Consider the following 13,590-nt stretch of genomic DNA (forward strand, 5'->3'; position numbering starts at 1 on the left):
AACCTCACCTATCCGCGACGAATCCTGTTTCACTAACAGACGAGGCTCCGGCGACCCCAAGCTCCTCATGGTACTTGCGGGTGGGGAAGGAGGGGATGGCCTGAAGGTTTAATGTGGCCACATAAATCGTTCCCGAGATGGTCGGGCTAGCACCTTAATGGTGCTGTGGTACCGGAGCGTACCGGATCTGTATCCGGCAAAGGACCATCACATCGATAACACTCCCAAAAGCCTTCGGGGAGCAACCTTATCGCTACAACAACAACAAGATATGTCCCGACGGGATAGCAATTTAAATCGTATACGTACTAACTAAATAAGAATAAGACTTCAATCGGTCCCTACGGAACGATACTACCTCAAAAACTTACCTAGAATGTGAATATGTTGTGATAAGAAACTTGTATACTAGTCCTCTGACCGCGGCAGGAATGTCATACGTGACAGTGAAAGTGACAAATGTCAACTTACGCAGTTTCCTTAGGATGGACTAATTGAGACTCTCGTTATCAGAAGGTGTCAACAACCACCCACTAAGAATGAATCGGAATTTAAGGAAGGTGCTTTAGAGGTAGTTAATTACGAATATATAAATCGAGGTAGATCAAATTTGACAGGTCGGCCGGCTGTAAGAGCACAAACTAATAAAACTACTTTCATTGTAACGGAAAATTTGAAGAAAGCGATGAAGAAAGTTAATAAAAAAAATTTGAAAAGAGAGCAAAATAAGTAATGTAGCGTTTTTCATTATAATTATATTATTGTAATACCCTAGCGAATTATGAATTTTCTATAAATACATGTTAACTTGACTTACATATAAGATATATTTTATAAAATTGCAACTGTTTAAATAGGTTAACCAGTTTTTTTTTATTATAATTGTCAAATACTGTTACTTTGAGAATACATACAACTGCGTTGTGATTTTTTCAACAGGTCTTACGGTTCTTTTGTAAGCAGCTTTCACAAAATAAAAGCAGTCCTTCGGTGAGCGAAAAATATTTTGTTTGTATGGAGTGCCATTTTTTCTTTAATAGTATTTTTTGCGGATTTTTACTAGACAAATAATAATATCTTAACCTTCTTCTAAAAGTTTCTAAACATGGTTTCATTTTATCTTCAGCTCTGTAGCTATGAACTGTTTTTTGGCTTTATCTTACCAATCGAATCACCCTTTTCATATACATAGCAGGCTTTCTTGCAGTACATTTGAAATCATTTAAACCATGGTGGAATAACCAGGTGCAGTAAGCCGTCAGTTGTCTTGCTCTGAATTCTTCTTTGTTCTGTCATCTGAAAATTTTTCATTGATGATGACCCCATGTAAAAAATGCCACTCCTGGTACTTTTTCACATAAACGTACTAGTTTAGGTAGGTAGGTAGGTGAAATGGCTGCGACCCTGGTCGCCCAAGTAGCTATTTAAAGCCGTTTTGATGTCATGTAACCCGTCTAAAACCTACGAAATGTTACGATCAATGTACTACAACCAGCCAGAGTTGTTGATAAAATTAAGGATATTCGGGATTTCTATCACAGATTAACCTATGAGGTCTTCTAGAAACGGGGTTCCAAGGAACCTTAGTCGGGCTCTAGCTAGAGCCGGGCATTTACCCATAAAGTGTTCTACTGTCTCCCTGTATCTCCCTGGATCTTTGCAGCTTCTGCAGTAGCCGTTATACGGAATGCCCATGTTGTTGTTGTAGCAATGTTTCGCCCCACCTGATAGCTGCGACCGATCACAAATTGTCATCAATATCCTCTAACGGGAGTCCAAGGAAACTTGCTGTTTCGACAGAAGTGGACCATAATGAAAAGGGTGTTAGAGGCGTTGGTTCCACATTACAATTAAAGAGATGGTTGGTGTCATGTGGGGACACATTACAAGCGGGGCATACATTTTGTGTGTCGGGGTTGACTCTGGATATGTAAGAGTTTAACCCGTTACAGTACCCAGAACGAAGTTGAGCCAGAGTGACTCGGGTTTCCCTGGGGAGTATGCGTTCCTCTTCCGCAAGTTTTGGGTACTGTTCCCCGAGTACTGGATTCACCGGGCAATTCCCGGCATAAAGGTCCGACGCCTGGTTGTAGAGTTCACCAAGGACCTGCTTGTGTTTTTTTGCTTCATACGGCTGAGTTCTCAGGTGCCGTATTTCCTCAAAATGCTTACGGAGATGACTCCTTAAGTCCCTAGGCGGTGCTGGCTCATCAATCAGATGTCTGTTGGGATGCCCAGGTTTCTGGGTATTCAACAGGAACTGTTTGGTTAGCATCTCATTTCTCTCCCTGATGGGGAGTATTCTCGCCTCATTATGTAGATGGTGTTCTGGGGACATAAGAAGACAGCCCGTGGCGGTTCTGAGCGCAGTATTTTGGCAGGCCTGTAGCTTCTTCCAGTGGGTAGTTTTTAGGCTTGGCGACCATATAGGGGACGCGTAGCATGCAAACGGCTGGCCAATTGCTTTGTATGTGGTAATGAGCGTTTCTTTGTTGTTGTAGCAATGCTCGCCCCACCTAATAGCCGCGACCGATCACAAATTGTCATCAATATCCTCTAACGGGAGTCCAAGGAAACTTGCCGTTTCAACAGGGGTGGACCATAAGGAAAGGGGTGTTAGAGGCGTTGGTTCCACATTACAATTGAAGAGATGGTTGGTGTCATGTGGGGACACATTGCAAGCGGGGCATACATTTTGTATGTAAGGGTTGATTCTGGATAGGTAAGAGTTTAACCTGTTACAGTATCCAGAATTAAGTTGAGCAAGAGTGACACGCGTTTCCCTGGGGAGTATGCGTTCCTCTTCCGCAAGTTTTGGATAATTTTCGTTAAGTACTGGATTCACCGGGCAATTACCGGCATAAAGGTCCGACGCCTGTTTATGGAGTTCACCAAAGACCTGCTTGTGTTTTTTCACTTCATACGGCTGGGTTCTCAGGTGCCGTATTTCCTCAAAATGCTTACGGAGATGATTCCTTAAGCCCCTAGGCGGTGCTGGTTCATCAATCAGATGTCTGTTGGGATGCCCAGGTTTCTGGGTATTCAACAGGAACTGTTTGGTCAGCATCTCATTTCTCTCCCTGATGGGGAGTATTCTCGCCTCATTATGCAGATGGTGTTCTGGGGACATAAGAAGACAGCCCGTGGCGATTCTGAGAGCAGTATTTTGGCAGGCTTGTAGTTTCTTCCAGTGGGTGATTTTTAGGCTTGGCGACCATATGGGTGACGCGTAGCACGTAATCGGCTGGCTAATTGCTTTGTATGTAGTCATGAGCGTTTCTTTATCTTTTCCCCAAGTACTGCCAGCGAGGGATTTGAGGATTTTGTTACGGCTCTGAATTCTCGGAACAATTGCGGCTGCGTGCTCACCAAAATGTAGATCCTGATCAAACGTCACACTCAAGATTTTGGGGTGTCGGACAGTCGGTAGCGTAGTGCCATCGACGTGGATGTTCAAAATGGTCGACATTTGGGGCGTCCATGTTGTAAATAAGGTCGCGGAAGATTTAGCCGGTGATAATGCCAGGTTTCGCGAGGCGAAAAAACTGGAGAGATCAGGGAGGTAGCCGTTTATTTTATTGCATAGCGCATCGATCTTTGGGCCTGGGCCTGTGGCCATTATTGTGCAGTCATCGGCGTAGGAAACGATTGTGACTCCTTCCGGTGGTGAAGGTAGCTTAGATATGTAGAAATTAAACAGGACACCACCCTGTGGCACCCCCTGTTTAATTCTCCTTGGTTTTGATGTTTCGTTTCTAAATTGCACCGATGCCTGCCGACCACCCAGATAATTTGCGGTCCACCTTTTAAGACATGGGGGAAGGGTAGACCCTTCCAGGTCCTGCAGTAACGAGCCATGGTTGACCGTATCAAAAGCTTTTGATAGGTCTAGCGCTACGAGTACTGTTCTATGGTGGGGGTATTGATTTAAACCGCAATTTATCTGGGTGCTAATGGCATTCAGCGCGGTGGTAGTGCTATGGAGTTTTCTGAAGCCATGCTGATGAGGGGCTAGCTGCAAATTTGCTTGGAAATGAGGGAGCAGAATGGCTTTAAGCGTCTTTGCCACTGGCGATAGGAGAGATATCGGACGATACGACTCACCTATGTTAGCTGGTTTCCCAGGCTTTAGTAGCGGGACCACCTTGGACATTTTCCATTTCTCAGGTATGACAAAGGTGGAAAGAGACAGATTGAAGACATGTGCTAAATATTTGAACCCCTCTTTCCCTAGGTTTTTAAGCATCGGCATGGCTATGCCGTCTGGGCCCACTGCTTTGGATGGTTTAGCACGACCAATGGCGTCCTCAACCTCTTTAGCGGTGATGGTGATTGGTGACGCGCTGAATTTGTGTTTATGTGCGCGTCTATTGGCTCTCCGTCTATCTTTGTCGCCCGTAGGATGCATTATATATTGTCGGCAGAAAGCGCTCGCGCATTTTTTCGCGTCCGACAGCACTTTGTCGCCAAAGGCGATGGAAACTTTGTCTTTGTGCTTAGTCGGATTCGATAGGGACTTTACGGTGGACCAAAGTTTACCCACACCGGTAGAGAGATTACAACCTCTTAGGTGCTCCTCCCATTTCGCCCGCTCGTGTTCATCTACAAGCAATCTGATGCGTTGGTTTATATCCCTTATTTGGGGGTCGCCTGGGTCAAGCTGTCTTATAAGGTCATGTTCTCTCGCTAAGTTTGCGGCCTCCGCCGGGAAGTGGGGCCGGATTTCGGGAATTCTCCCGGCGGGAATGAAATGTGCCGAGGCGGATTTAATGACCTTACGGAAGGAACGCTCCCCTTGGCGGGCATCAGTCGGGATAGGGAGGGCAGCTAGGCGGCTGTCTGTAAAGGATTTATATTCTTCCCACTTTCCTTTTTTGAAGTTTATGAAAGTGCGTTTTTCAGTGACGATGAAGTCGGCGTTACGCTCAAGCGAAATAAGTATGGGCAGGTGGTCGGATGCCAATGTTACCATCGGCTGCCAGTTGACGCAGTTTACGAGTTCTGCGCTCACGATTGAGATATCTGGCGAGCTGTGACAGCTTCCTACCATACGTGTGGGGGCGTCTCCGTTTATTGTGCAGAACGTCGTTTCTTCTATTTGATCCGCCAACATCTCACCCCTACTGTCCGCCCGCAAGTTTGAATGCCATAGATCATGATGGGCATTGAAATCGCCTAAGATAATGCGATTGTTGCCAGTGAGTAAGGCCCTGATATTAGGGCGGTATCCACTGGGGCAACAGGTGGCAGGAGGGATATAGATGTTGATGATTTCTAGGTTTGCATCGCCTGACCGGACAGATAGGCCTTGACGTTCTAAGACATTGTCCCCGTGGTCGATGCCAGGATCAAATATACAATATTGCACAGAGTGGTGTATGATAAACGCGAGACCGCCTCCATTTCCGCTTTCGCGGTCTTTCCTGTGGACGTTATACCCAGAGCAGGTATGCAATGCAGATCTTGCTGTGAGTTTAGTCTCTTGAATCGCAGCAATGCGGATGTTGTGCCGCTTCATGAAATCGACTATCTCCGTAATCTTCCCAGTTAGTCCATTACAGTTTAACTGCAGAATTCTGAAGTGCATAAGGGGAGACGTCGCCACTCTGGGGGTAAGTGACGGGTGACTACGCCTGGGTTGGGGAAGGCCAGGACGCAATTGCTGTTGTGGCCCTAGGACTGGGCGTCCTAGGGCAAGCATTGGGGTACCCGGATGATTTGGATTTGCGGCCAGGCAACATGGCGCGATGAAACCCGTCGGGGGGTTGCCGTCGCGGAGACCAGAACATCTAGGGAAGTGGCACCACCCAAGGCAGGAGCTGCATTGGGTGGATGTCGCAAACATATATATTCTGTGCTGGCAAACGGTGCAAACGGAGGTAGGGACTAAGAGTCTGTTTCCCTGACCTATACGATTGCTGCCGGAAAAGAGGGGGGGGGAGAAGACGGGGGCAGAGGCTGCTGCTCAGCATTGCTTCCGACTCTACAACGAAGATTGTAGTTATGAGTGGTAGCAGCTGTTTGAGTTGTTGGCGCCGAGGGGCGCGAGCAGCAGCGGGTACTTGTTGTGGCTTGCTGAGCAGCGGGGCTGCTGGAAGGTAGTGGGGGCGCTTAGACGTAGACTACGGGACGCCCTTGGGCGTGAACAGCAAGGAGCCACAAAAGATTTATAAAAGTTACGTGGACGTCGGGTTTTGGGATCAAGCCCAGAACAACCTGTCCGATGCAACCATCCCTTGCACGAGACACACTGAACAGAGTATGACCGTCCTAAAAAGATTCTTTTCCGGCAGATGCAGCAAAACCATTTCTCAGGACCGGGGTCAGGAGACGGACCCGGATTGGATTCGATGCCTTCCCTGAGTAAGAGAATATGGAGCAGTCCTGCTGCAAGGAGCTGCTGGGAGGATGACAATTTGTGGGAGGGACGAAACAAATTAGATGGGGTCAACTGAAATGACAGTCCTCGGTCGGGAAAAATCCCGAGTCGCTCCGGTACATAGAACCGACTGCCTTGGGAAGCGAGCGTTTCTTTGTCTTTTCCCCAAGTACTGCCAGCAAGGGATTTGAGGATTTTATTACGGCTCTGGATTTTCGGAACAATTGCGGCTGCGTGCTCACCAAAATGTAGATCCTGATCAAACATCACACCCAAGATTTTGGGGTGTAGGACAGTCGGTAGCGTAGTGCCATCGACGTGGATGTTCAAAATGGTCGACATTTGGGACGTCCAGGTTGTAAATAGGGTCGCGGATGATTTAGTCGGTGATAATGCCAGGTTTCGCGAGGCGAAAAAACTGGAGAGATCAGGGAGGTAGCCGTTTATTTTGTTGCAAAGCTCATCGATCTTTGGGCCCGGGCCTGTGGTCATTATTGTGCAGCCATCGGCGTAAGAAACGATAGTAACTCCTTCTAGTGGCGAAGGTAGTTTTGATATGTAAAAAATAAACAAAAGTGGGGATAGGACACCACCCTGAGGCACCCCTTGTTTCTTCTTGGCTTTAATATTTCGTTTCTGAATTGCACCGGTTCCTGCCGACCACCCAGATAATTTGCGGTCCACCTTTTAAGACATGGGGGTAGGGTAGACCCTTTCAAGTCTTGCAGTAACGTGCCATGGTTGACCGTATCAAAAGCTTTTGATAGGTCTAGCGCTACGAGAACTGTTCTATGGTGGGGCTAAACCACAATTTATCTGGGTGCTAATGGCATTCAGCGCGGTGGTGGTGCTATGGAGTTTTCTAAAGCAATGCTGATGACAGGCTAGCTACAAATTTGCTTTGAAGTGGGGGAGCAAAATGGCTTCAAGCGTCTTGGCTACTGGCGGTAGGAGAGATATCGGGCGATATGACTCTCCTATGTTAGCTGGTTTCCCAGGCTTTAGTAGCGGAACCACCTTGGCCATTTTCCATTTTTCGGGTATGACAAAGGTGGAAAGAGGCAGGTTGAAGACATGTGCTAGGCTTTTAAGCATCGGCATGGCTACGCCGTCTGGGCCCACTGGTTTGGATGGTTTAGCATGACCGATGGCATCCTCAACCTCTTTGGCGATGATGGTAATTGGTGACGCGCTGAACTTATGTTTACGTGCGCGTCTGTTGGCCACCGTCTATTTTTGTCGACCGTAGAATGCATTATGTATTGTCGGCAGAAAGCGCTCTCGCATTTTTTCGCATCCGACAGCACTTTGTCGCCAAAGGCGATGGAAACTTTGTCAATGTGCCTAGACGTATTCCATAGGGACTTTACAGTGGACCAAAGTTTACCTACACCGGCAGAGAGGTTACAATCGCTTAGGTGCTCCTCCCATTTCGCCCGCTTGTGTTCATCCACAAGCAATCTGATGCGTTGGTTTATATCCCTTATTTGGAGGTCGCCGGGATCGAGCTGTCTTATAAGGTCACGTTCTCTCGCTAAACTTGCAGCCTCCCCGGGAAGTGGGGCCGAATTTCGGGAATTCTACCGGCGGGAATGAAACGAGCCGAGGCGGATTCAATGACCTTGCGGAAAGCACGCTCCCCTTGGCGGACATCAGTTGGGATAGGGAGGGCAGCAAAGCGGCTGTCTGTAAAGGATTTGTATTCGTCCCACTTTCCTTTTTTAAAGTTAATAAAAGTGCTTTTTTCTGCTACGATGAAGTCGGCGGGTCGCTCGAGCGAAATAAGTATAGGCAGGTGGTCGGATGCCAATGTTACATATATATTATATTGCACAGTGTGGTGTATGATAAACGCGAGGCCGCCCCCATTTCCGCTCTCGCGATCTTTTCTGTGGACATTATACCCAGAACAGGTCTGCAATGCAGAGTTTAGTCTCTTGAATCGCAGCAATGCGGATGTTGTGCCGACTATGAAGTCGACTATCTCCGTGATCCTCCCAGTTAATCCATTACAGTTTAACTGCAGAATTCTGAAGTGCATAGGGGAGACGTCGTAACTCTGGGAGTAAGTGACTACGCCTGGGTTGTGGAAGGCCAGAACGCGATTGCTGTTGAGGCCCTGGGACTAGACGTAATTGGGTAGGCATTGGGGTACCCGGTGTATTTGGGTATGCGGCCTGGCAACATGGCGCAATGAAACCCGTCGAGGGGTTGCCGTCGCGGAGACCAGAACTTCTAGGAAAGTGGCACCGTCCATGGCAGGAGCTGCATTGGGCGGATGTCGCAAACGTATATATTCTGTGCTGGCAAACGGTGCAAAGGGAGGTAGGGACTAAGAGTCTGCTTCCCTGACCTACACAATTGTTGCCGGAAAAGAGGGGGGAAGAAGACGGGGGCAGGGGCTGATGCTCGGCATTGCTCCCGACTCTACTACGAAGGTAGTAGTTATGAGTGGTAGCAGCTGTTTGAGTTGTTGGCGCCGTGGGGCGCGAGCAGCAGCGAGTACTTGTTGTGGCTTGCTGAGCAGCGGGCTGCTGGAAGGTAGTGGGGGCGCTTAGGCGTAGACTACGGGACGCACCTGGACGTGAACAGCAAGGAGCCACAAAAGATTTATAAAAGTTACGTGGACGTCGGGTTTTGGGAACAAGCCCAGAAAAGATTCTTTTCCGGCAGATGCAGCAAAACCATTTCTCAGGACCGGGGTCAGGAGACGGACCCGGATTGGGTTCGATACCTTCCCGGAGCAAGATAATATGGAGCAGTCCCGCTGCAAGGAGCTGCTGGGAGGATGACAATTTATGGGAGGAACGCAACAAATTAAATGGGGTTACACGGAATGCCCATCTTTTCCGCATGCGTACCTTCTGCCCAATGACCGGTGCAGACTGCTATCAGTTTGCGTGTGTTGTCCCTGGATTTCTTCAGAAGACTTCTCGTCCTCTTTCTATCATAGATAGGCGAAATTGATTTTGATATTGCACAGGTGGTGATGTAATTCCACTTTGTTTGTGCTTTTTCAAGTAGAAGCTTTGGATATTCCCCTTGGCTACTGCCAAGGGTATTTGTATTTTGTATTTTAATTGAAAATTTGTTCCTAGCACAACAATTTTGACAAATTATTTAACAGTGCTAGTCATGAATAGCATAAGCTATAAAAATTGAACCTTTATAATAACAAATTAAATTAATCAAATTAAATTAAATATAACAGATAATAGTTAAATATTTATGTATTTTCAGATATAAATCTTAAAACTAAAGAAAAGTAATTAATAAATATTAAAAGACAGCAGTAGTGATGATAACCTTTGGCTGATTATAGATAGAATAGTATTTAACAAATAAAGAAAGAAGACACAGAGAAAGGAAATGAGCTTAGAAATGAACATTTGAAAAACAAGTTGAGATCCAGTTTAATAGTCGTTAAAAAATAATGATAGCTCTTTTTTGAAGTCCATAGCATTACTTAAGAGTCAGAGATTTGTAGGTAGGGAGTTCCAAAGACGTATTACAGTAACAAAGAATTGGCGTTCAGAGGTTAGCGTGTGGTATCAAATGTGCGTAAGAAGAAGCACCGATCTTGATAATTGCAGAAAAATAGACTTACGATATAGATAGTCAGGCTCCTTCGTGTGTATCAATTTATGTAGGAAGGACAGTGTTTTGACTTTTAAAAGATTTTCGAAGGAAATGTTTAGCAGCCTTTCAGCATGTTGTGACACGTGATCAAGTCTTTTCAACCCATAAACATATCTTTTGAGTTAAAGTGTGGGAGGAAAGCGCTTTTATCGCTGCTTGGCTATCCGACAGGATGCAAAATTTACCAGCTACGTTCAAGCCCTCGAGTGATTTGCAGGCTTGCCTAATCGCGAGGATTTCTGTTTGAAACCCGCTGCAGTGCGATGGAGTCTGAATGATGCAGACAAATCTAGGGACTCAGAGTAGACTCCTCCCCCCACACCCTACTACTAGTTTAATATCAATGGTTTCTCACTGAATTTAATAACAGAGATTCATCATTTAGGTATTTTCGGTGTGGTATTTCATAAGTTAGGGCATGTCAAACTCTTAAGTTCATATTGTTCATGTTTCGATATATGTTTCATTTGTTCCAAAAAAAATTGAAAGAAGTCTTTGTTAAAACAAACTGTTTGTAGTCATGTCCAATCTTGCAGCTTCCCTTGGGCAGCGCTACCCAAGACTTTCGAGGAATGTTATTGCCATTCCTAGAACAAGCCCTACAAACATTTTATTTTATACTTAATTTATGAAAAAACTTCACTAAAACAATGAGATAATATGATAAACATTGTTACCGTTGCCTTTGTTGCTGTTTTTTTTTCTAAAAACCAGCCCCAAAACATTCAAAGGAATGTTGCAGCTAGGGATAGTCATTTGAAATTTGTGATTCCGGCTTGCTCCAGTACTAGCATCTTTTACTATTCGACATAAGGAATACATTATGAATTCAACTGTCGAAGAATTCGAGAGAGTCGAAGTTCGTATTACATATTAGAAGGACATATCGGCGCTGCGCTGCCAAAAACAGTTATGTGTTTTTCAGTAACTTTTCAGGAGATCAAAAAAACTTATTTCTGGTGTCGATTTGCAAAATTTTGCAAATGTCGTATTTTTGAAATATTTTGTGAAATTTTTTATGGAAAGTACATATCGCTCATTTGATCACGAAGATTTTTTTATACAACATAGATCATGATAATGGGTACGTTTATATGTTATTAACTCAAAAGTCATGATTTTTGAGTTATGACGACGTTGCAGCAAATGAGCGATATGTTATTGATGTGTGAAGGAAAAAATCATGTTTTTTAACCCATTACGACGTGATAAATATTTGCGCCGTTTTATACAACATAGCTGTTTTCAAACATGATTCAAATTTGCTTTTGGCGGTAGGGAAATGTATGAAATGTTGCTGTATTTCCTCATAATGCTTACGGAGATGACTCCTTAAGCCCCTGGGAGGTGTAGCTTCATCATTCACATGTCTGTAGGGATGTCCAGGTATTCAACAGAAACTGTTTGTTTAGCATTTCATTCCTCTCCCTAATGGGGAGTACTCTCGCTTCATTGTGTAGTGTTGTTCTGGGGACATAAGAAGACAGCCCGTAGCGGGTGTGAGGGCAGTATTTTGGCAGGCCTGTATTTTCTTCCAGTGAGTAACCTTTAGGCTTGGCGACCATATAGGGGACGCGTAGCATGCAATCGGCCGGTCAATTTCTTTGTAAGTAGTTGTTGTTGTTGTAGCAGTGCTTCGCCCCATCCAATAGGTGCGACCGATCACAAATTGTCATCAATATCCTCTAACGGGAGTACAAGGAAACTTGCTGTTTCAGCAGGGGTGGACCATAATGAAAGGGGTGTTAGAGGCGTTGGTTCCACATTACAATTGAAGAGATGGTTGGTGTCATGTGGGGACACATTGCAAGCAGGGCATAAATTTTGTATGTCGGGGTTGATTTTGGATAGGTAAGAGTTTAACCTTTTTTTTTTTTTATTTATTTTAAGAGTTTAACCTGATACAGTATCCAGACCGAAGTTGAGCTAGGGTGACCCGCGTTTCCCTCCCCTTTGTAAGTAGTAATGAGCGTTTCATTGTCTTTACCCCAAGTGCTGCCGGCAAGAGATTTGAGGATTTTATTAGGGCGCTGGATTTTCGGTACAATTGCGGTCGCATGCTCACCAAAATGTAGACTCTGATCGAACATCACACCCAAGATTTTAGGGTGTAAGACAGTCGCTAAGGCACAGAGTTTATTTTCCGGCAAACGTAGCATACCTTCCCGGAGAAGGAGAATATGGCGCAGTCCCGCTGCAAGGATCTGCTGGGAGGATGAGAATTTGTGGGAGACGCACAACAAATTAAAGGGGGTTACACTGAAATGACAGCCCTTGGTCGTTAAAAATCCCGAGTCGCTCCGGTACATAGAACCGGCTGCCTTGGGAAGCGTCAATTTCTTCGTTTTCTTCCTCAGCCTCTATTTTTTCAAACAAGCCAGTTTCTTCTTTAAGAATGCTATATTATTCCATATTTAGATTAAAACAGAAATATCTTTGGAGATAGCTAAACAATATTTACCTTTGCAATGGTCGAGAAAATAAAATTGTAGAACCTAAAGTATGTATTTGTGTATGTATGTAGATGGTTCGTAATTATTTTTTACATTGAAATCAAAGCACTTTCGCCAGCGATTAAAAACAGTTATAAGGAAGTAAGTACATGACCGTTTGTCAGAGTACTTCTACATAGTACTGCGAGTTTTCGATCACTTCTAAACCAAAAGAGATATAAAAACGGCATATGCAGAAATGTGCGCTATATACAGTGATAATAAAATATGAAATAAAAAAATTGAACAAAAAACACAAATTTTTGTTCCAAGCCACCAGTAATATAAACTCGCACTGGGTCTTGTTATCTCCTTTTGTTGTTGTTGTTGTAGCGATAAGGTTACTCCCTGAAGGCCTTGGGAACCCGCTTGGGTATATCTCCTTTTGTCTTGGCGTTAGGTGGTACTGTTAAACTGCAAAGCAAACCTTTAATTGACATTTATTTTTCTAGCCCTATTTTTTTATGCGGTTAAAAATTTTACCTACTTTTGACCATTGAAAAAACATCCGTACCGTTTCAGATAGCGTAAATCTTCTACCTTCCTGATTCCGCCATGATTTAAGCTATACAAGCGAAACATATTTGAATTTGTCAGAAAATATTGCCTTCTGAAAAAGTTTCTTAATAAATTTAAAACTTTTCCACCCTTTGTCTGTTTTGGATCATCTGTAATACAATCAATTTCTGAAAAAATCGCTTAAAAAACTTTACGAGCTTGACATACTAACACCAACACAGTTATTCTAAACGCGCTTAAAGTAACAGTATTTAACAATTATGTGATTAAAATAAGAAACCTTATTTTCGATAAATTTACACATTTCTATTATTTTGACCGGAGTTTTACATTTACCAACGATGGAACTAAAAATCAACAACTGCAACTTGAAGCATTCGATACGCCCTCCTCTGCAGCTACATCAACAGTATTCCCAACTTGCGATGCATTGTAATAGTCCGTTGTGACTATCTAAATAAAAAAGAGAACATGTTTAGATGTCCAAATTGCGATAAGGTATATAAAGCAACCAAAATTTAGTCTTATAAATATTTAATGAAATGCTACTTAATAGGACGT

General features: G+C 44.3%; 1 protein-coding gene and 1 long non-coding RNA gene across 4 annotated transcripts in view; both read right to left on the minus strand.

Annotated features, from left to right (window-relative positions):
- The window catches only part of Rab18 (RAS oncogene family member Rab18), a 248,239-nt gene that overhangs the window by 147,234 nt on the left and 87,415 nt on the right, over positions 1-13,590 (minus strand). Inside the window, exon 4 of one of the 3 annotated variants that reach the window (XM_067782398.1) lies at positions 731-13,482. The exons of the other annotated variants lie outside the window; for them this stretch is intronic. Within the exon in view, the coding sequence (XP_067638499.1) occupies positions 13,384-13,482 (99 nt within the window). The 3' untranslated portion in view covers positions 731-13,383. Of the gene's footprint in view, positions 1-730; positions 13,483-13,590 lie in introns of those variants that run through there. 3 annotated transcript variants of the gene reach the window in all.
- LOC137250104 (uncharacterized) lies at positions 731-13,123 on the minus strand. The gene is made up of 2 exons (XR_010952723.1): positions 12,994-13,123; positions 731-12,937 (listed from the first exon to the last, which is right to left on the minus strand). It is a non-coding gene; the product is annotated as an uncharacterized lncRNA (long non-coding RNA).

The sequence above is a fragment of the Eurosta solidaginis genome, chromosome 4 (genome assembly GCF_040869045.1).
Source record: "Eurosta solidaginis isolate ZX-2024a chromosome 4, ASM4086904v1, whole genome shotgun sequence".
NCBI lineage: Eukaryota > Metazoa > Arthropoda > Insecta > Diptera > Tephritidae > Eurosta > Eurosta solidaginis.